The sequence below is a fragment of the Microtus oregoni genome, unplaced genomic scaffold (genome assembly GCF_018167655.1).
Source record: "Microtus oregoni isolate MIOR12 unplaced genomic scaffold, Mior012 000003F_ref0000135, whole genome shotgun sequence".
NCBI classification, from domain to species: Eukaryota; Metazoa; Chordata; class Mammalia; order Rodentia; family Cricetidae; genus Microtus; species Microtus oregoni.
Window position 1 is genome coordinate 53,448,563 of NW_024543062.1, and position 25,004 is coordinate 53,473,566.

General features: G+C 36.9%; 1 protein-coding gene across 3 annotated transcripts in view; it reads right to left on the reverse strand.

The window, feature by feature from the left end:
* Positions 1-25,004, reverse strand: part of Dpp10 (dipeptidyl peptidase like 10) — a 1,484,741-nt gene that overhangs the window by 55,509 nt on the left and 1,404,228 nt on the right. For all 3 annotated transcript variants that reach the window (XM_041649248.1, XM_041649247.1, XM_041649249.1), the window contains exons 12-13: positions 16,441-16,479; positions 11,796-11,903 (exon numbers count right to left, since the gene is read on the reverse strand). In XM_041649248.1, coding sequence (XP_041505182.1) covers positions 11,796-11,903; positions 16,441-16,479 — 147 coding nt within the window. The remainder of the gene's footprint in view (positions 1-11,795; positions 11,904-16,440; positions 16,480-25,004) is intronic.

A 25,004-nucleotide genomic window follows, 5' to 3' on the forward strand; every position in this document is an offset into this window, starting at 1 on the left:
TATTTATTGAAAAAACATACAAAGGTTGTGAAAGTTAAATAAAAATTAATTCACCAAGTGACAATGTTTAAATACATTTTCTATTCATCCTTTTATTTGATGACTCATTTGAAAGCAAGATGGACACAGGAAGGTATGTGTACTTTAAGTGTACTGGCATGCATCTGTCTGAAAAGGTGTTCCAATATCATTAAATCACAATAATAAAAATTACCTTAACATTTTTGAGAATTTCATACGTGAATACTGCATTTACTTAATTCTACCCATTTTTCTCGCCTTCAACTCTGATGTGCCCCCAGTGACCTTTCAAATTATTGTTTTCCGTCTCACACACGTATATATGCAGATATATTTATGCATATTTATTGGTAAAGGCATGTATGTATACATTAATGCATTCCACTGAATTGACTTAATATAGTTCATTTGCACATGTGTTTAATATTGACCACTTGACATCGGATAACCTAGCAGAGGGTCATCTCTGGAAAAGATGGATTCACCCTCTCTCAGCAATCATTAGCTGACCATAGCTTTTCAGCTAGGGTTGTGGTTTCAACCATCGTTTGTGGGAGAACTGTCTGTATTCTGTCAATCATGTTTTAAATAAACGCTGATTGTCCAATCAGGAAATATAGGTGGAAAAATCAGAAAGGAAATAGAAATGATGTAATGAGAACAGGAAAATTCTGGGAAGGAGGAAGTTGATTCCTCCCACACCTGCCCAGATCACCGAACCAGCAGGATGTGATCTGCTCCATTGAAAAAAGGTACTGAGCCACATGGCTAACATAGATCAGAAAAAATGGGTTAATCAAGATGTGAGAGTTAGCCAGTGAGAGGATAGAGCTAATGGGCCAATAAGCTTATAATTTATGGAGACCTATGTGTGATTTTCTTTGGAGCTAAACAGTTGTGGGGTACTGGGTGGGACAGAAACCCAAACAAGCAGGCCTGGCCCTTCATGTTGCAGAATGGCGCCCACATGGATAACTGTGACCTTTTAATACAGTTCTTCATGCTGTGGTGATCCCAATTATAAAAGTATCTCATTGCTACTACATAGCTACAATTTTGCTACTGTTTTGAATAGTCATGTAAATATCTGATACATGATCGCTAAAGGAGTTATATATAGACACAAACAAACACAGTGAAAAATTAAAGTCAAGGTTGGAAATAAAATACATCTATGTTGTTCATATATCAAAGAGTTTACAAGCATATAAAATAGACCTAGATATGTGGAATACAAATAAATGATACAATTAAAATTTGCAGTTTTATTATATGTCTAGGACAAGAAATTATAAAAAATTTGGATTTTGAAAACTTGTAATTGCCGTTATTAACTCCCAGATCTATAACATTGCTTTGAGAGAATGTTACTACCTGAGGAATATTCTTCTGAAAGCATCTTTGATGTAACTATGTTCAGAATATAGGTGTATCATTGGGAAAATTTTCTTACCACATATTACTGCCAATTCTATTTGAAGCAGAAAGTAAGCAAATAGTTTAGATGCCACTCTATTGTTATAGCAACAAATCTTTCTTCAAAACAGTCTTAGTCTTCTTCATTTCCATCTTCTGAAATGCCCTATTGCTGCCCACTATGTAGGTGTGTGCCTACCATCTCTCAGCTCAGAAGACTGGGGCAGGAGGATTGGGAACTCTCTGATACCCTGATCACAGTAAGTCTGGGTCACATAACCAGAACGTTCCTCAATGAAAGAAAGAAAACAAATGGATGGAATCTTGTTCTTACAAATTCTCTACCCTTCTGGCTATCACTATCAAATATATATATATATATATACACTATCTGAGGTAATACTATGATTTAAGTCTTTGTAGACCAAAGGTAAAAATGTTAGGACAACAGAAAATCTGTGAGATTTTAGCCAGGTAGCCTCTGAAGACCAGCTTGGAATCCTAAACAACTATGCTTTCATCCTTACCTGCTTTCAGGATTTGCTTTGATTGTTCCAAGAACAGAGTTTTATTGCATCAATATATTCATTCATCTATAATGTCAATTTCAAGATGAAAAATCACTGAAAACACCATACTATACTTGTGACTAGTTTGAAAGACCTTTGGTTCACAGATTTCTGAGTTTTTCTTTTGTTTGTTTGTTTCCCAGGAAATTTTGGTGTGTGTGTAGATTGTTTCAGTTTGGCTATGAATAAAACACAAACCCTTTCAAAAAGCCTTGGATACAGTGTGGAAAAGAGTATAGTCATGCAGTATTCACTTCACAGATGTATTTGGTCCCATATATTACACATTTAAAGCCAGCTATGGTGGTGCACACCTATAGACCCAGATTTAGAGGCTGAACAGGGAGATGAGGAGCTCAATCCAGACTGCCCTATGTAAATAAAAAGCCAGACTGAGCTAAATATGAGACAGTGTCTCACAGTACTAAAATACTACTGCAACAAAGATACACTGTTAAAACTATGAAAAAAATTTATGGTTGGACACATTATTGGAAGTTCATGACTTTCTAATTTTATTTTGAATATCCATCACTTCCAGTTATATATTTCTAACATAATAAATAATCTCTAGGGAAAGCATGAACCCATATTTTCTACTAAGTGCTTCACTAATTTTCCTATGACTTACATTAAACACTATATTACATAATAGTAAACACGTTAACTTTTGTATGGTTCTCCAAGTAACTCATTCCAGACCACTCAGAATGTATTAGATTATTATCAAGCACATAAAATTAAATGTGGAAACTTGATTAATTTACACAAGGGGTTGTCTGAACTTAGGGTAGTTTTTTAAACACTTTAAGGAAACATCAAGTCAAAGAAAGTAAATTTACATTTTTAACATTGATGATTGATTGATATGTTTATGTGTGTGTATGTGTGTGTGTGTGTGTGTGTGTGTGTGTGTGTACAACATGGCATATATGTGATAGTTAGAGGACAATCTGGGGGAGTCATGTGTCTCTTCCACCTTGTGAGCTCCCGTAATTAAATTCATGATATCAGGCTTGGTTATAAGTAGTTTTTCCAGTTGTACCCTCTCTCGAGTGAAAAAATGGAAATTTAACAATGTACCAAAGAATACAAATTTTTATTACACAGAAATTATATCTTCTGATGAATCTATCATCTCTTCTATATAAACGTGGCAGACTAGAAACGCGAAGTGTAGATTTAAATCTGGGTGTAGTTCTGAAAGAGGCTACAGCAGAGCAATGTACTTTGGGTTCAACTCTTCAACTCTTAACTCAGAATAAAACAGCAAACAATCATATGACTTCATCATTCTCCAAAGAGGGCTGGAAATCCAGAATAGAGCAGCTGTATTGGATACTAGACATCAGACACACACACATGCTGAATTGGTGATGATTTTATCTCATGCAAAAAAGTAAAATATGAATCATTCATTTCTATTCAAAAACTGGGGACATGTTGGCATATTTAGCAGTGCCTGTGTTTGTCACCCAATAACTCGCTGTTTATTCAAATATCTGATATTAAATTTTGCCTAAATTCTATGGTCTCTAAATAAGGAAAATACTGCACTGCTTAAAAGTAGCATGCGTTAATTTACTGTCTATTCATCACAGAAAATGAACCCATTGTTTTCAGACAATGTCCTAATCAGATAGAGTAGTGAAATTTAATGAAAAACTTTTATTAGGTTGATTAGGTGATAGGATTGTTTTGTGAGAGTGCTATTCTCTACACTACTTAACACTGACTAAAGTAACTTAAATGGTTCTGAGTGGAATCATCAACTCTAATATGTGAAACTTGTATAGACAAAGTGGGCAGATACAACATTGAACAATATTTTTACTTAACACAATTTGGAAAGATGGTAGTCTTAAAACACTGTTCACCCTTCTCTGAGTGGGAAGGGATATGGTGAGGTTTAATCTTGACTCTCAAGATAACATGACTTGAAATAACCTAGGAGACACTCTGCTGGGTATGCACATGAGGGAGTCTCTAGGTTAGGTTAACTGAGTAATGAACATGTGTCCTAAGTGTGGGCAGTTCCATTCCATGATCCAGGGTCCTGTACTGAATACAGCAGAGGAAGTGAGCTGAAACCAGCCCTCATCTCTCTCTACTCCTGAATATGGATTCTATGAGACTAGCCATGCCAAGTTCCTGACATCCTCCCTTTCCATCATCATGGAGAGTATTTTTAAACTGTGAGCAAAATAAATGTTACTTTTGTGGGGCATTTTGTCACAGCAATGAGAATGACTAGTAGATAGATCATATGCCAATAACTACTCGGAGGAACACGTTCATGTTTGACAACAGTTAGATACTCTTTCCATAAGATCAAACATTTATGTTCCTGTGTCTGTGTAGCTGTATGTAAAAATGTATGTGAAGGTTCACTTGCCTATGCCCATGGGTGGAGGCCACAAGAAGGCACTGAGTGTCCTCTTACCATCTTCATCTCCTATTCCATGGAGGCAGAGTCCCTTGCTGAACCTGCGGCATTTATTATGGCTGGGCTGGAAATCACAAAGTCCACCACTACTCTCCCTCCTACTCTGTGAACTAGATGGATAGGAATATCTGGGTGCTGGGTCCCAATTCAGGTAATTGTGGAGTATGTGTTCTTAAGCCTGTATTGTCTCTCTAACACTCCAAACAGTGTTTTCAAGTATTGTTTTAAGTGATTATTTGAAACACAAGACAATGTTCACTAATCTGCTTTCACACATTCCTAATGAAAGCAATTTGGAAACATGTATATAAGGAATACAAGTATTTTACTTTGGGTACAAAAATTGCAATTTACACATATTAAATAACAGTCTAAAATACAAATGAATTTGTACAATGCATATGGTCTCACTGAAACATTGAACAAATAGTTGGTAATATATTGCATCAACTAAATGCTAATAAGAAATAATTAATTTAATGAGTATTTGGCATTGTGAAAAAACACATATATTTCAAATACAAATTTTAAATATCATGATGAAGGCAAGGAGATAAAACACTCTGCACAACGAATGCTGTGAAAGCATGAAGACCCGAGTTTGATTCTCCATGAGAGAGACTGGGAAAAAGCAACAGTAACTGGCCATTGGGGTGTGTACGCTGTCAAGCAGATTCCTGGGGCTCATGGTCCAAACAAGCCTAGTCTCTTTGATTAATTGCAAGAGATTGTTTTCTTTTTTTATTTTATTGAATTTTATTGAGCTCTCCATTTTTCAAATATTGAGGTAGGTAGTCCTTGAGGAATGACACTCAAGGTTGACACCTAGCTTCCACACATGCACTTGTGCTTATACACACAGCAAAGGGGAAAGAGGTAATAAGAGAGAGAATATCATAATGTAATGGTGTATTTTACAGAAAATCATTATCATATTTAATAGGAGACTAATAAAAATACAAGAATTATATCTTTTTATTCAATTACCTTGACAAGGGATAAATGTGAAAAAAAAAAATCCAACAAACCTCATGAGCACAACCCTTCCACTCCAAACAGAAGAGAGTCTTAGAGACTTGGGTAGCTTGCCCTTTGTCTTTATCTACACTTGTGAAAGTGAGCAAAATGTTTGCAAAGATTCACTTGTCTCATTCAGGAAACACTTCAAACAAATGAACTTGTCCCGAGTGAGTCAAGAGGCTACCAGGCACAATTGAGCCCCGTGGATGAAAACGGCAGATGTTTTGACTGCATGTCACCATGTTGCCAGGGCTCATCATGACCAGAGCTCTTTACAAGCAGTGGATTGCTGCCTAATGGAAAGCAAGGAAGACCATGAAAGGCAAGGTGAGAGGTCATTAATGCAATGCCCACTTTCTTTTGGTTATAAATTATGCTGTTTTGTTTTGAAGAGCCACTTGTCATTATATATGAAACCAAAACAAACACATTACATATGCCTGTGATTTATTTGGTGAAATGGGGGGGTATACAATTTGGGTTGTCAACATTATTGGATCTGGAATTGACAAGAAGGCAATAATATGATTATCCCTGTGACAGATATTTTGATCAGATTATTGGAAGTGGAAATATGCACCCTAAAATATGGTCATCATTATACTGTGGTGGTCCAAAGGAAAGGCCACGATACAAGGGATGTTTTGCTTTAATCACTTGCAGCTAAGTCCATCTAACCCCTTGTTGTTGCCTCACTTTGCAGATATTAGAATCAACATTTTAGGCATTAAATGTATAGCGAAGGTGACTCTCCAGCAACTTCTCAGGTTTTCAGGGCCAAACTCATACTACTGAGACATCCATTCATATGGACTGAGAAACTGCTGGACTATACCTGTCCAGCGTGAGACAGATATTGTTAGCCTTCCCCACTGTATCATTTAAGACAATCTTATGGTTCCTCTTTTCATATGCACTTATTTTATCAATTGTTTTCCTGTAGAAAACACTGACTAATACCCTTAGGGATCTTTGAACATTTAGAAATAAATTCTTTGGGGGCAATTGAAAATAGAATTGTTTGTGAATAGGGCTTCTTGTCTGAGAATCTACCAGCAAAGAGTAGAATAACTTTAATGATGAAAATGGATCATTTAAAGAAAGTATAACAAGTCTGCTTGAGTGAATGCTACAGTTCTATTAAAATAACATTTCAGAATATGATAAATGCAAAATATTAAAAATTCCATTAGAGGATATCAGAAAAACCATGTATCACTCTTTAAATGTTGAAAACCTAAATTACATTAATTGAAATCTTTAAAGAAAAGGTTCTTTCTTATTTTTATGTAAAAAGGAACTGGAAATAAATGCACAAATTGAGGAAAAATAATAGGAATGGCAGGACTGCAACACATTTATTTATTCTCCCATTAATTTAATCATGTGTTATTTTTTGAAAATGTTGTGCTGACTATACATGTACAGTTTAATAGCTGTTAGTAATTAAAATAAGAAGTTTCAAGCTATGTCCCTTAATTTTCTATATATGTGTGCATGTGTGTGTGAAGCTGTACCTGTGTGTGTTTATATGTGTGTGCGAGTTCTGGGCATATTGATGAACTATAAAATGTTTTCTCCTAAACACCAAACACCTAAAAAAATATGAATTTGAGTCAACTCACAGAAATTTTACAGACAATACACAGTCTTGTCCTTTTCTCAGAGATGAAATTATAAACGCCCTTAATGGCACCCAGAAAAGAGGAAAGTTTGCTACTTCAGTGACAACTTTCACACTCTGTATGAAAGACGAGCAGAGACAAGACAACTGCTCCAGGAAGTTGCTCTGGACATTGCAGGAATAATGAATGAGACTGCACACCAGGCTGCTTCAGGGAGAAGATGAAATTCTTTTCAAGGCTTCAAGAGAAACCCTTGGTCTGTTCCTTACTAAGGAGCTCCTGGCAGCAGATGGCTGCTGGAGGGGAATCATTGTTTTTTTGAGAATGTGGCCACTGGTATGTTTCCCATGCTCTATCAGTTGCCCTTCCTGGGTATATCTGTGCAGCACTAATTAGAATTAGTGGTTATAATACAACAACAGCAAAACATGGAGTTGGAAAGGGATGTATTAAAGAGGCCATGGAGAGAATGAGGGAATGTAGGAATCATAATCGTATTCCATTGTATAAAGAGATGAAAATCACAAGAATAATTTCAAAAAGTAAAGAGAAACTCTTAACCAAATGTGAAAGTCCTGTTTTTGGAGGACACCATCTGCCCAGCACAGTACTAGATACTGTCTTATTCTAAATCAGTTAAGGAAACTGACTTCATTTGGAACTGTGAATATTATCTTATATTGTATGTATTTTTCTAGTCTTCACTCTCCGATTCATTTGTAAAGATTTTCTTTGGTGAGGGTATTCATGTACATGCATATATTTATCTGTATCTGGGTATAGGCCAGAGACTGACATGGGTATCTCCCACAATTTAGCTCTTCCTTGTCTTTTTAGACAGGATTTCTCCTGAGCTGGCTAGATTGAGTGGCCAGTAAATTATGGTGATCCAAATGTTTCCATCCCCCAAGTATGACAGATGTCTCTGACCATGCTTTTAAGTACCATGAATCCAAAGTTAGGTCCCCTTGCCTATATATTGGTTGCTTTACCAATGGGACCATCTTGAGTGTTAAAATGTTAGCTAAATTTAAGAGTATGTGGTTTTAACAATTCAAAAAAGACTAAAGAAGTAGATTAGTTGTTAAGAAGACATTCTGCTCTTCCAGAGAGCCTCAGTTTGAATTCCAGCACCCATGTCAGGTGGCTCAAAATCAGCTTACTTCCATAATTCGAGCTCTAGAGGATCTGACATTCTCACAGGCTTATAAGGGCATAAACTGTAGGGATAAGTCCCGCCCCTTAGGGGGCGTGTTCGCCTCGGGCTAATGTCTGCCTATAAATTTGGCGAGCGTGCTCCGAGCTCTCTCTTCTGCTTTCCTGGTCTCCGCGGGAACGGTGGTTCTGTAAGTCTATTTCTACATTAAAACTATATATATTTTTACAATCTGTCTGCATTCGTTTACGCCGCTACATTTTGGCGCCCAAGGTGGGGCTCGAACCCATGACCCTGAGATTAAGCCCACGTTGGGCGCCAATCTGTAGTAATAAGGGTGGCGGGGCTGCGTCTCCAGCACCCCGGCTGCCTGCTTGGCTAGCTTATGCCCCAAAATAACAACACACAAACTGTATTCATTTAAACACTGCTTGGCCCATTCTCTTCTAGGCTAATTCTCACATATTAATTTAGCCCATTTCTAATCATCTGTGTGTAGCACCCCAAGGTGTGCTTACCGGGGAGATTCTAGCCTATGTCCAATCTGGGTCGGAGCTTCATAGCGTGCATCTGCCTGGGAGCTGGGAGCATGGCGTCTCTCTCAGGCGTCTGCCCCAGAGAGGAGAGCTGTCGAGACTGAGCCCACTTCCTCTTCCTCCCAGCGTCCTGTTCTGCCTACTCCTCCCACCTATCTTTCAACCAATAAAATGGGCCAAGGCAGTTCCTTTATTAGCCAATGACCTTCCTCCATCAATAAACAGATAAACATGTGCTCGCGCCCCCCCCAAACACACACAAAAAATAGATACACACACAGACAAACTCATACACATAAATAATAAGATGACTCTTAATAAAGATTCACTAAAATATCCTGATTATTTATAATATTTATGAAGTGCAATTTGTTGGACAAAATATTTCCCTAATAATATCTAGATATAGTTAGAAAAAGATAAATAAATCTATTTTCTAATGTTCCATTTTTGATATAGAAACTGAAAATATTACCTTAAAATCTTACCTGCCTGTTCTAATAATAATCCAATAGTTTGACACAGAAAACCTTGGAAATTTATTCATATACAAATACATGTATTTATTTAGAACTAAATGCAATTGCATTACTCACAAGTGTATAATTAACTCGTCCACTTTTCTACCTTAATAGCATACTAAGAAAATCAGTCTTCCTCTTCGCTGTAGAAATTACACATGTCCTATTTTTTTACTTCAACCTTGATTAAGATTAAAGTCACATTTGTGGAGACTGATTAATAATGCAAACCCTAGGTAACACTGTTGTTCTGACACCAAATTTTGTGATTCCAAAGTAAAAATTTCTAGATACAAATATGTACATAGATAATCACAACTTCCCTATGTTTTTGTTGGTATATGCTAATTATACATCACGGGTTTCATTGTGACATCTTCAGACACATAAATCACGTATTTGTTTCCATTCACTCCCACCTTACTCTCTTGTCCCCTCCCTCTCCTACTGACCCATGTCTTTTCCCAGGCAGGCCCCCTTCGATGTCTTTGGATGCTCCAGTGAGCTTTACTAAGTTTTCATCAGCTTCAGGATAGCACAAGAAATGAATAATCTGAAAACTTAAATAAACCAAGTTTGTGAGAGATTTTATGCCACATTTATATTTAAATTTCATAAAAATAAGATACTTTTGGTTACATGCTTGAGAATTCTCATAATATTTCAATTTACTCACAATTATTTGTCATTATAAAGCTCTCTCTGTGAGAGTGGGATGTTTATTTTACTTCCAAGGATGCTTGTTTCCTCCTGAATGTTCATTATTGAAAATTATATTTCAATTGGCTCATTAATCTTGACATATTTAAATCAACTATTAATAAACTTTCTGACTTTTAAAATAATTTAAACTTTTAAAATTCTTTTGAGATTTTGAAGGAATAACTTTTCTTTCTTCTTGGCTTCTGCATCATTGAGAACACATTAAAAATATTATTTTGTATTTTAAAATCTGTGTTGATTTTCTAGTATAGATGAATTTGCAATTCATTGCACTATTTGATTTTGATGGGGATCTCCTTGCCTTTGAATATTCAAATTTAATAATATCCACTTATTTATTACTAAGTGTACACTAAGTACATGTGTGGTTGCACATTCTATATCATGCATATGCAAGTCAGATGACACTTTGTGGAGTCTGTTTTTTTTTTTCAACTTTAAATGGGTTTCATAAATGAAACTCGGGTTATCAGCTTCACAAAGAAAGTCCCTTTACTTACTGAGTGATACTGTCAGTCCAAACATTTAAAGCCTATGTAATGTTTGGAGAGTGTTACTTGTAAAAGAAATAGGAAATGTGCATTTAATGAACAAAACCTCTCTAGCTTGTTCCCAGGTTCTTGAGATTAGCATGCTTTTTAGTTATTAAGTTCTTTATCCCAGTTGGGTGTGATGAAACACACCTTGAATTTTTTTCTTTTTATTAATATTATTATTAAAAATTTCCACCTCCCCCCCTCTCCCCACTTCCCCTCCTGCTCCCTCTCTAGTCCAAAGAGCAGTCAGGATTCCCTGCCCTGTGGGAAATCCAAGGTCCTCCCCTCTCCACACCTTGAATCTTAACACTCAGGAAGCAGAAGCAGATTGGGTCTTTGAGAGTTTGAGAATGCCCCGGTCTACATAGTGAGTTATAAGACAACCAGAGCTACATAGTCAGACCTTTCCTCAAAACAACAAAAACAAAATTCTGTGTCTCAGAGCTGTAGCTCAGTTGGTAGAACACCTTGTTTAACATACATGCATCTTGGGTTTGATCCCTAGAACTACACAGACTGATATGGTGGCATACATCTATACTCCTGTCATCTGGTGGTGGAGTCAGAGATCATCATCGATCATACAGTAAAGCCAAGGCCACCCTGGTCTATATGAAATATTGTCTAAATAAATAAACAAATAAAACTGTATGTCAAGGCTCTCAATTCACAGTACATACTGCTGACTAAATTTTATTGACATTGTGGTGATGCAGCTTGAATATATGTGTGATGTGTGTTGATGGCATCACCTTCTCAAAATATGTGTGACCCCCATGTGCTTAGCTTCATGGCACTCATTCTAGGCTCTGAATATCACAAGAATTGAGCCTTTGGGTCTGGGAAGATGGCATAGTTGATACGGCTCTCATTACATCTTTATGAAGACATGAGTTTCAAACCACAGAGCCCATGTAAAAGTCAGATTGGTAACATACACCTGCAACCCCAGCACTTCTGTGGTGAGATGGGAGGTAGACACTGGAGAGCCTCTGCAAGCACGTGTACCAGCAGGCCTAGCAGGAGCAGAATTTAATTTAAGAGACCCTGCCGCAAAGAAGGTAAAAGGAAAGAACTGGCACTCGAGCTTGGCTTCTGTCTTCCACAGGTGAGCAACTGGTCATGTGTACCTGTGTACACACACCAGCACAAAGTCAAATAAATGGAAAAAGCACTGAGCCTTCAATGACAATGAAACTATACCAAAGAAAGATCCCAGATCCTACCTGAACCAGGAACATAGCTATGTGATGGAATTCTCCTCGGCCACCTTGTTTGACAGGAACAGTCATGAAGAACTTGCTTCCATCTCTGGAAAAGACAGGCTCCTCGTTCTATAATGGAGAAGGGCATGAAGAATCTCAGAACTTAGGTGGGTGCACTTTCTACTCAGCATCAAGCATAAACTGCTGTTTGATTCTGAATTAGTTTGGGAAATAGAAAAATTGTTTAAAATAAAATAGAATTTTAAAAAAAGTAAAATTCATAGCATATATGCATTAATATCAAAAGTGGAAAGAATGGGGAAGTTTCATTCATGAGGGATGAAAATGATTAAAAAGTAGACTAGATACCTATGTCCATGAATACAGACAAGAAATATTATATCTTGACCTGAGTTACACTCAGTAATTTATCTCTTAAACACAAGAAAAGAGTAAATAAATTAAACAGGTAAGATTATCAAAATATTTTTTAAATAATAAAAAAGCTTGTAAGAAAGATGTTTGTAAAATCTTTACTGAGCCACTTTACTACCAGGAGATTCATTTCTGATAGTGTGCACAATATTTGTTGAAAATACAAAAAAATAGAATGCCACAAGTTAGGGAATTACAGAAGATTATTTACTTGAAATCCCCTGCCATTAATGTTCATTTCTCCTCAAACTCACTCCCAAAATGCTCATTCCCAACTGTAAGCCTCAGGTGAATTTTTAATTAAATTAAAGTGACATACATGTATAGAATTTTTAAGGCTTTGAAAATCATTACATTAATCATCCACAAAGACACATATAGTGTTTTGTGTCGTATGTGAATGTGTTTGTGTGTGTGTACCTCTTCAGGAAATGTATATATTTATATATCAGGCACGGAGGTATTCATACACACACGATACACTAAGAAATCTGACATCTGATAAAGCATCATATTTCTTTCTGCCTAATTAAAGAATGATTCTACATGTGATACTGTTTTCAATGTAAGATTTAAACATTTTAAAATTTTATTATTTTAAATGATACTTATATACCTATGTGACAGTGTCTGCGGAGACCCGTAGAGCTGGAGTAACAGGCAACTGTGAGTCACCCAAGTGGGTGCAGGGATCCAAACTCAGGTCTTCTGTAAGATTAATGCATGCTCTAACAACCAAACCACCCTGTGACCCTATTTGAAGTGTCCTCCTGGTCCTGCAGACATCTCACATTGCTATCATGAACTTCTCGTCTCTCTTTTATTCTCCCTGGGCCTGAGTGTGCTCCTACTTCACCATGGCCTTCATTTTTTTTCTCATCCATGTCCAGCTCTGCCTCCTATGTCTGTATGTTTTAGCTTCTTTAGTGTCACCCATCACCTGCTGCTCCCAACAGCTTTATTTGTTTAATTTGCTTTCATGCACCACCTAATCCTACTCACAACATGCACTGCACACATGTGCATCTGTTTATAGTTGTGTGATTCATGCATTACCATCTTCAGCGATATATCCCCAGCAACTGGAATAGACAACGTTAACAGCAATCGCAAGATAATTGTCATTGTTCACTTTGTGGATATTCATGAAAAGATATGATAATGTATGGAATAAGTGGAAATCTCCAAAGCAACATATAGTTAAAGGTTGAGAAAAATCACGTGACAGAACACATGACTGTGTTGACCCTGCATTTTACCTCTCTGCCTTCACATATGGAACATCCTTCACAACAGTGCTTCTGGGAAACACAGCACTGGACCTGAACTCAACCGTGGAAACTTCCAGGTGTGTTACACACTTACCATCCAACTTCAGGACCTTGGAAGTTAGGACAACCACATCCATTTCTTGCTTCCTTTCAACTATCCTGAAATTGATGGCGTGTTGCTGCTAAAGTCCTAATTGTCATAGAAATGTGTTTCTATTTATTACCACGCTCAGCTCTTCTATTTCATAAAATTCTAAAAATTCAGTAAGATTCCCATAGTTCTGCTGAAGGAAAAAATCAACTCTGACAGGCCACCAAATGCATTTTCTTACTAAATTGATAGATGGGTGTGTTGTTGTTAAGAAATGACTTCTATTCAGCATTCATGTAGTTGGATTTAATATAGCAATGCCTTTTAAACTATTATGAATTTTTATGGCTCTGAAAAATTATAGAATGATATATGTGAGGGAGAGCAATTCAGAAATACTGATATCCATAAGGTTTTTAATTTCTAATGACTATTTTTAGTGAATAATTAAACTGAATAAAAGCATTGTTGATTATAAATTCAAATTTTTTCTTTCCATTTTATCTTGCATAATAACAGGGCAAAATTATATTAATGCACATATGCATATACAGGACACAATAAAATCTTCTTCTCTCTCCATGTGTACAGTTGTGTGTATATCTACCTGGAATCTATTCAAGCCAGTGAGAGTGTGAATCTATGAGCAGTCTTTCTACTTTTTCTTTTCCAGGCAATAAATATGGCCAGCAGTGTTCTCGTGCTGAATACTGCAGGGGGCGTATATTTCAACTCATAGCAACAGAGAACATCCTTTTTGTTGTATTATCTTGCCAGAGGGATAGTAGATTTTATTACACAAAGATTTTTTAAAAAATTATATTTGAAGATGTGATCTGGTTAGGGTTGGAGCAGGAGGTTACATTAATAGGTGATTTATGATGAAGTTTAAAACCTAGATATGCTATGGACCAGAAGCTTTTTTTTTCCATCTTTTTTTTGAGAAAAGGAGAAAAAAAAAAACAAGTTTCCACCTCCTCCCAGCCTCCCATTTCCCTCCCCCTCCTCCCACCCTTCTCCCCATCCTCCCACCCTTCTCCCCCTCTCCCCACTCCTCTCCCCCTCCCTCTCCAGTTCAAAGAGCAGTCAGGGTTCCCTGCCCTGTGGTAAGTCCTAGGTCCTCCCCTCTCCGTCCATTTCTAGGAAGGTGAACATCCAAACTGGCTAGACTCCCACAAAGCCAGCACATTACGTAGGTTCAAAACCCCGTGCCATTGTCCTTGGCTTCTCATCAGCCCTCATTGTTCGCCATGCTCAGAGAGTCCAGTTTTATCCCATGATTTTTCAGTCACAGTCCAGCTGGCCTTGGTGAGCTCCCAATAGATCAGCTCCACTAGTTTCCAAAAAAAGGGGCATGTGAATACTCTATATACTTGAGAGTAATGATAATGGGATGGAGAAGATGCTTAGGAGTGCACGTTGTAGAACTGGGGTGATTTTCAATTTTAACTGTTGTGAATCATTCAAGGGTGTAGGTTATGCTGCAAAGGGCAAAAGGAACACACAAAGTCGTTTGAATTCTGGGAATGGAGAGGGAAGGGAAGGTTGACAGTGACATCCAAGAGTGTATTTCACAGCACACATTCAGCAAATCCATGGGCAAATAGATTGGCAGGAGGATGAAAGGTTGGGTATCTACCAACTTAAGAGGAACTGTGGTACCCACATTCAAAACCTAGACAATGTCTGTGAGCTTATGAAGGTCAAATGACAGGAAAACAAACTTTTAAAGTGCAATGATGAATTGGATACACTGGTGAAGGCAGCAAAGAGTCATAAGAAGATCTTGCCAATAGCTAGATGGGCAATTATTAATGAAAATAAAGGACTAGATAGAAGAGAAATGTACTCTCTGTTTACAAAGGGGGCTTCATGGTTGCTTTAATAGATTAGGAGATGTGATATCTGAACTTGGTGTTTTGTAACTCACTGAAATACCTAAAGCTATAATTCGGATGTTTCAATATTTAGGTAAAAACTAAAACCAAGGATGTATCTGGCATTTAAAACAATTTACAAGAATAACATGGAAAGAAAAACAAAGCCAAGCCAACCCAACCCAACCAGCTCCCACTGCCCTTTGTGAAAACCAGTGGGGAGTTACTGATGAAAAGAAGTCAGTTTTACTGTGGTAACGATCTGTATTTCCTTCTGAATTTCCAAGGTGAAGCTGTGGAAGTCATATGAGGTATACATTAAATGTGTGAGTATATGTAACTTTTTTGTTTTTTGTAAGTGGTTATGGAGCCTAGGCTATCTTTCAATGTGCTACATAGCCCAGGTTGGCCTTGAGCTAGAGGGCCCCCCATCAGTTTCTGAAGTGCATAGAGTACCACATCTGGCATCACAAATAAAGGAAAAGAAACACTTCTTAAAATTCAACCAAAAACTTATAATCTTATCATTGGAAAACTTGTCTTTGTCTATTCTGTTTTGCTGTGTCCACACATGTGTGTACTTGTTTGTGGTATATATACATATCCATGTGTGTAGGAGCACATGTGGGTAAATGCTGCTGCATTTATGAGCATGTGAAGGGCTGAGGTTGATGTTGGGAGTCATCTTCATGACTCCTGAACACTTGTCATTGTGGCAGTCTCTCAATCAAATCCATTGCATGCTCTTCCTTGGACTAGTCTCATTAGGCAGTTTGCTCTAGGGATCCTTTGTCTCTGTCTTCCTTATAGGTAGGCTACCTCAGCCACATGGCATTTACATACATTGTGGGAATGTTTGCAATGAGATCTGTTCTAATCTATGAACCATCTTCCTAACTCGTGAGATAACATTTTAGAGAAAGTTATACGACAAACATGTGAGGAAAATATTTGCAATGGTGAACAGGTGACATAGGCCACCTATACTATACCTGTTTAGAGAGCCAGGTGTCGGATGTCATCTCATATTTCTGAAACAGAACAATTAACTCATGAAGCATCTAAGACCAACATGAACATCCATTCATGTAACCTTTCTTACACTCTTCTCTTCAGACCTTTCCCTCTCATCAACTAGAGAAATATCTCCAGAGATCCATCCCATTGGCAATATTGATTTGAACTGGATGAAAAGCATAGATGCAGCATTTTGGTGAGGGCAACTCCCAAGAACACATCACCTGGGTAGTAGGGGTGCAAAGTCACTCTCCAGTTTGTTTTATTACACCCTTCAGAATTCTGTAAGCCACCAGACCCTGATTTTCTTACCTGTAGGTATCATCTGGAAACAAAATTTTGTCTCCAGCAGAACTGGGCAAACAGCCAGCAATAAAATTCAAAAAATGGAAATTCTTTTAAAATCACTTTTAGTCATAACCTTTCTTCCTCATTAGTAGTCATTCAGTGTTAGAGAAAAATATGAAACCTAGGACATGCCAAATTTGATTTTCCTTTGAAATAGCTTGAAAGAGTCACAGCCAAGATCATTGCAAAAGCCAAATTTGACCAATTAATCTCAAGTATATAAACTATTTTAGAAATATGTCTTTTTATCATGACATGAAGCTTGTGTTTGTTGAAAGACACAAATACATGTTCAAAAAGGTCATCAAATTAAGAAAACTAAATGCACTATGCATAGTTCTTCCCTACATGAGGAAGGGATCATTTCAAATTGTTCACGCTATTTTCATATTTTTTATTACTTGTTCATTTTATATAGATTGTTACATACTGTATAATTGATCCCTTTCTTTTAACTTATTATTAAGCATGTGTATATGTTTTATCTGTGTGTGGGAATATGCACATGAGTACATTGTCCTCAGAGTTAGAAGAAAGCTTCAGATCCTTCAAGCTCGCCTTATATGCAGTTGTGAGTCTCCTAACATAGGTGCTGGGAACTTAACTCTGGTCTTCAGAAAGACCAACAAATACTCATAACCATTCAATCAAAATTACAGCCCCCAATAACTTTCTGTTTTCAAGAGTGTTTTTTCGGTGGTTCACTACTAATGGCTCGAGGCACTCATCAGAAATATCTAAAGAAGTGATTTTCTAATATTCAGTGAACACAGAAGTAACAGTCATTTATTCTGCCTAGAAAGATAAAGAATTCTGATGACAGCTGCTCATCCATATCTTTCCAGTTTTCCTAAGACTCCAATAAGAGCTAAACTCTCATTGTCATCATTTGTCATATAATTTAAATTTATGCAAAATGAAACTTTTAAACTCAGACACAGCATAAAATTACTAGAGTCTCAATAAAATTTTAAATAAATGCACTGACAAACATAATGATGTGTGGCATTTTAACTTCTCCTTGATTATCCTTGCATAGAAGAGGTAACAGGAGTCTCTGGTTAAGCTGGTTTCACCTCTCACATACTAGGCAATCAATGTTACTAAAGAACACCAGCACCTCTATCCAGGAGAAATTTAAAATAACTAGGCTTTCTCTTGAGTAACAACCCATCTAGAACAGTTTCTCAAATACATCAGGAAGTCCTGGTCAATCAACATAGCATAAACAGATGGAGAATAATGGCTGGAATGATGTTAAAATGATACAATGTAACACGAAGAGCATCACTGGCATTCAATACCTGATGATAGCTTCAACTGTCCAATCCCCACACTTAAAGTACTCTTTGACAAATTGCTGCCTCTTTAATTCTCTCTTGAAAATCTATTTAAGAAGTGTGTTTCCACAATGTTCACACAAAGTGGAATGTACAGATCAGGAGTGCTTAACTTCAGGAATTTTGACAATTTGATATATTTATGGATGGTCAAGATAAGGAGACCCAGGTTCTTCCATTTTTAAAGACTTCTGCAGTGGTTCCAATAAGTCATTCTTCTTATCTTTTCCTTACAGATTAGTTGGATTATAGAAAGTCAGATAATTAAACCATGTATCACTTGTTGATGTGAGGTTCTTTTCATGCCACATTTTTGAGGTTTATTCTTATATTGTTGCTTTGTTTTTAAAATTGTACCAGCATTCTATTTCTAGTATTAGAAAAGAAAATTTTGTTTTTAAATGATCTCTATCTGTGTGTGTGTGTCTCTCTCTCTTTCTTTCTCTTTCTCAGTGTGTGTATGTGTGTGTTTACTCCTGTGTGTGTGACTTTAGGTGTGAATATGCCCTGGCACATGTGAGAATGTCAAAGGACAATGCCAGGTATCAGTCTTTGCCTTCCATCTTGTTTAAGATAGGTCTCTTGTTTGATACTGCCTATGCCAACCTACCTGGCCTGTGAACTGCCACAGGAGAAATGATCTTACAGATGCCCACTACTGAATCCAGCCTTATGTGACTTGTAGGGAATAGAACTCACGTCCTCATGTGGGCATAGCAAGCACTTTACCCACAGGATCATCTCTCCAACCCATATAACTATTCCTTTTTAAATTACTAGGTGGAATTACAATAAATCAATAAATATGACTCATGTTTTAATCCATTCCCAGTTAATGGACTGTTTCCTATCTGCAATCTCTGTTACTGTGAATAAAATTTTGCTGATGTTTTATTTTCCCTACAAATCCTTTTGTAAACATATGATTTTACTTTTGTGCAAATAAGTAATAGTGAAATGACTAAACAGGCATAAACAGAGATGTGCTGTACTAAAATATTCTATTATATATGCCATGTTTACATTTTTCTCTAATCTCAGTTGACCTTCAAAATATATTTTAAAAGAATTGAATAATTTTCATTTTGACCTGCAAAGAATACAAATTGTAATGTTGTATACCTTTATCCACAAATTCTTTCTGTCTTTGTTTTGCTGTTTTAATTTAGTCATTCTCCAAGTATGTACTATTCTCTCAGTAGGTTCTTAATCTTCATTTCTCTAATACCTAATAAGGTCAATCATATTTCAATTGTTTGTTTGTTTTATACTAGTACATTGGATTGACTGTGGTATTTATTTGTGTAAGATGCATTTCAAAAAACAGTTTTATCATCCATAGTTTTGTTAGCCATTTACATAATAGTTCGTGAAGAGTTTGATTTTGACGAATCTCCATGTATTTTTTTCTGTGATTGGTTATTATTTGGCTTAATCAGTGTAGTAGAATTGTATTATTTTTCCTGCTGTTACGCTCAAAATCCTGACAAGAAGGAATTTAACTTAAGAAATAGTTCACTACAGATTCTATTCTGAGGGATATAATTTATTGTGGCTTACAAGGTATGGGGGCAGGAGTAGGGCACAGACTGGTCACATTTAGTTCACACTCTGGAGTCAGGGACTAAAACAAGAAATGGAGTTGACCTATCAATCCTCCATTTACTAAAGATTTCACACCCTTCCCAAACAGTGCCACCAAGTGGGGACAAAGTGTTTAGACACCTGAGCACATGGGAATATTTCATATTTAAACCACTCCCTAGATAGTTTGGAATGTCGGGTGGGTTCTGCTAACAGATAGCTCTCCATTAACAGCCAATTTGGGTGTGGGGTAGGCTCTGTCAATAGAACGATTCCTCACACAATTAGAGGTGTGGGGTTCTCTGCAGACTCCCCAGGGTGATGGTTCCTGCAATAATCCTAGGAGGAAATTGGCTCCTGACAGATCCCCCTTTCTTTTATAAAGACAGGCAGCTGTTAAGTGGAGGGCACCAGGTCAGAGTCCAACCATGGTGTCAGATCTAAAGGAAAAGGGACTGGGACAAGGAGAGACCCTTCTCTCGAATGGTGAAGCAATTTACCTCTCTTGGGAACAGAGGGGTGCCTTATGATTCTTAGGTCGAGTGAGGACCAGGTCTTTTTTCCCCCTTACCCATCCTAGGATTCCCAGTATCCTGTCTTAGGTTGGGGGATGTCCTGCCACAAGTCACCCGTCCTTGGAGCTCCTCAAATGAAAGGTATCTAGCGAGATTTAAAGTAAGCAGATCACAGGGCACCCTAAACCACTCCCTAACCACAAAAACCAGAATGTCCTGGACAGATGTGCTGCAAACACTAAGAGACCATGGATGTAATCCAGGCTACTATACCCAGCAAAACTTTCAATCACTGTGAATGGAGAAAACAAGATATTCCATGATAAAACCAGATTTAAATAATACCTATCCATAAAACACACCCTAAGTTGTAGTACGAACTTTCTTCTGGAAGGTTGACATTATCACCCTTTGGATTTAGAGTTGTGGTTGGCCTCAAATTAAAGTTAGGGCATTACTATGAAATAGCTGCAAACAATTCCTTCCCATTTGGTTGAAAGTTGTTGTATTTTATAGAGTAGGTATCACTGATACCATAAATGATGGTCCATTTTCTGCAGAACGTGCAATTCAACTGATAATTTGTCTCTCTCTGCCCCTCGCCTCCCATCAGAGACTCCATAAATTTATAGATATTTTTGCAATTGCAATCAGGTTGTACAATTGCATCTAACTTTCTTCTTCTGTGGGATTACTTTGATATATATATCTCAGTAAATTTATTTTACATTTTTTATATTTAGCATGTGAATAAGAGAGGTGAAGTGAGTGTGTGTTTGTGTGTGTGTGTGTGTGTGTGTGTGTAGCATCTTTGAGGAGATCAAAGGACAATGTTTACTGAGTTATTTTTTTCCTCCTTTCACCATATAGAACCTGGGAAACTAAACTCAGGTCTCCAAGTTTGATAGCAGATACCCTTACCCTCTAGACACCTTGCTGGTCACAATTATAAAATTTTAAACAGGTTTTTATTTTGCAGAAAGCAAATCTGAGAGAAGCTGGGTGTGGTGGTGCACACCTGTTACCCAACGTTCAGCAAGGATCAGAAGTTCAAGGTCTTCCTCCACTACATAGTGTGGTCAGCAAAGGATACATAAAAACCTTTCTAAAAGGGTCCGGGATTGTTGGACAGAAGGAACTTTAACTTGAACTATGTTGAAACTGGAATAGCACTAATTTTTTAACAATATTAAGCCTTTCAATTCAAAAATATTTATTTAGCATTTAAAATGTCTTTTAAAATTCTGTGGCAGTAAATGCTGAAATATTTTAATTTACCCTTACATATTTAATATTTAAATATTTATCTTATATTAGCTTACCTCCCTCTTAATATTATTAGAAATACTATGTATTTTGTTTCATTTTTGAATTCTCTATTTAGAAATAAGTTAAACATAAAGAAATTTTATGACCAGATTTTTAAAATGTGCTCTTTATGCTTGTTTACCAATTACTTAAAATTTCTTGTTTGCTTTATTATTGATGTTTTCTAAATAATTTGAAAAGATTTCAAATATAAAAGCATTATTTTTAAATTATGGGTGCATGTTTGCATCTGTATAGATTTTTGATTTTTATTTCCACAAAATTATCACCTGGAAATGAAGAGTTTCCCTTTTTAATTTTTTGAAACGTCTTTGTATTCTTGAGGGCTTTGTTCTCAGGGAGCTGTCAGTGTAGGTTGTGTGAAAGTGGTGAGAATGGACAGGTTGGGATCACAGAACTCAGAGCTGAGGCTGAACTGCTCGTCATAAAACTCATGTGAATGCATTTATCACTGTGTGTAGAAATGTGTACATGAGACATGAGTGGAGGCCCATGGAGACAGCAAGAGGGTGGCTGATTCCCAGGACCTGGAGTTACAAGCAGTTCTGAGCTGCCAAATGGGTCTTGGGAACAAATCAAACACTCTGCAGAAACAGCACAGACTTGATTACTAAATGATCTCATCAGCCCCTAGTTTTAAAATTTAAGGCAATGTTTCTTCTCATAGCTAGATCTGGTCCTTAGACTCCATGAGGTTTACAGACTGACCTTAAGCTTGTGATTCGCTGGTCTCTGCCTCCTGAGTGCTGGGATTATAGGCATACTCTATGAATCTAATGTCTTAAAATAATCTTATATTCCTATGACAAACCCATTACTCAACATGTATCATGTTCTAGTTACATTGATAGAGTTGAGAATTGGTATGTTTAAGTTTTTTTGTTTTGTTTTGGAAATATATTTATGAGAAAAATTTAATTGCATCTGAACTGACAGAACTTTTTGTTTTTATTTTTGTTTTAGCATCATCAATAATTTGAGATGTTCTCCTGTATTCCATCCAGGCTAGCTTTGATTTCCCATGCAGTTGAGTATGCCCTTGAACTTACTCCTGCGGCCACCACATCTGTTGTATGTGGTTCTGAGTACTGACCTCAGGGATTTGTGGAAGCTAGGAAAGCACTCTATCAGCTGAGCTACATCCCCAGTTCAATTTGAAATTCAAATCCTCCTGTCTCCAGCTCCAGCGACCTCGGAGTAGGGGTATGTCACCATGCCCAGGTTATGGAAAGCTGAGTTAAGCACCCGCTAACTGAGTTATAACCCACATTCAGCATCGTTATTTTTCCCTGACTCATTTAATTTACAATAATGCCATCAGATTCAACCATGTTGCTATTTATCTATAATTTCTTTCCTTTAAAAGACTGAATAACAAATGATTGTATCATACCTTCTATTCATTTGTCTAATTATCTATTCTGTAAACATCTATTTACTCACTGTGATTTTCACCTTTAGCTATTAACCTGATACAACCTTGAATCATCTGGAAGAAGATTCTAAATGGAGGGCATTTTGGTTTTTGTTATTTTTTTTTTTACATTTTGTTGGCTCATAGGCATATTTGTAGGTGACTATCTTAAGTTAATTGATGTGAGAAGACCCCCACTGTGAGGAGCACCATTCCCTAGGCAAAGGATCCTGAACTGTATAAAAGTACAAAAATAGAATTGAGTGGAGAAGCAAGCAAACCAGTATACATGCATTTATTCACTCTGCTCTGGACTATGGATGTACTGAGATGGGCTATATTAAATTTTTGTGGCTGTGACTTACCCACAGTGATGAGCTATACATTATAATCCAGCAGACGTCGACAATTTTCCTTCCTGTTCTCTTTGGAGATGAAGTCACACAATGAACTGAACCTGTTATCAAACTTGTGATGCTCCTGATGCAATTTTCTCAGTATTGGGTTATAGGCATGTTCTATAACACACACCCAGCCAAGAGTATGCTTGCAGTTAATTTTTTTCTTTTATTTTCCAAATATTTGATGATACCACATATTTCTAATTTAATTTTTTTATTGCTAAATGGGATACTCTTTGCTTTATCTACTTTTTATACGTACATTCACTTTATATGCATGTGTGTATGCCTGTTTGATGGAGGTGGGTCATCTTTCTATCTGTTGTTTCATTGGTTAAGTAATAAAGAAACAGCTTGGCCTCTGATAGGGTAGAATTTAGATAGGCGGAGTAAACAGAACAGAATGCTCGGATAAAGAAGCCTAGTGGATGAGTCACCATGATTCTCCCACTCCAGACAGATGCAGGTTAAGATCTTTCCTGGTAAGCCAGCTCGTGGGCTACAGAGAATATTAGAAATGGGTTAGATCAATATGTAAGAGCTAGCCAATAAGAGCCTGGAACTAATGGGCCAGGCAGTGTTTAAAAGAATACAGTTTCCGTGTAATTACTTTGGATAAAGCGAGCCGTGCAGGCAGCCGGGTACCAGGAACTTAGCTCGCCACTCCTATTACAACACCTGTTTGTCTGCATGGGGGCCATAGGTGAACAGGTACCTACGGAGGATAGAAGTGTTTGCTGAATTCCCTGGAGCCAGAGTTACAGGTGGTTACCCAACAGCCTGACAGGGGTACTGTCAACTGACTTGGGGTCATCTGCAAGAGCAGCAAGCACCCTTAGCCTCTGAGCCATATCCTTCTTTGCTCCATGTCTATTTGAGGCTTGTGAACAGTCCTTTAGCACTCGAAATGTGCTTTGGGACCGAAGATTACTCAGCCATTAAAGGCTAAGGCTTACAACTATCAAGACAAAAATATCATACACTTTGTTGTTGAATGAGATAATTTTAATCTATTTTTTCATATTTTGTCAATGAAATATTTTGTGTATATATATATATACACAAAATATTTCATTGTGTGTATATATATATATATATATATATATATATATATAACATATGTTGATAGGAGTACCAAAGGCACTAAGTGTAAGTAACTGTATCTTCTTCTCCATTAGTGATTCCAGCTTGTTATGAATTTTGAATCATCACCTTTAGATGTACACGTATTTCTTCCTGATTAGCCAACAAGGAATCTTGGCCAAGAGATTATCAATCACTGATCTAATCCCATTGTTTTAATTCAATCAACTAAAATACATGTTTCCTATGTGGTTATGTAATCTATCCCCTTTAAGAAAACTCAAACTTGAAGAAGTTTGACAATGAAGGAAAATCAGTCTGAATTCTATCATTCTGTTCTCCTGTTTCATGCTGTATCTGATAAAATGTAGACAAGTCTCATAATTATGTCCCCTTATATTAGTGTTGTCTTCTCTGGCGATGCTTTCAATATTTTTCTCTAAATCTTTGATTTGTAACAACTTGATTATAAATTGTCTAGTTATTGTTTATATTGGTTTGAATTTACCAAATTCTTGGACATAT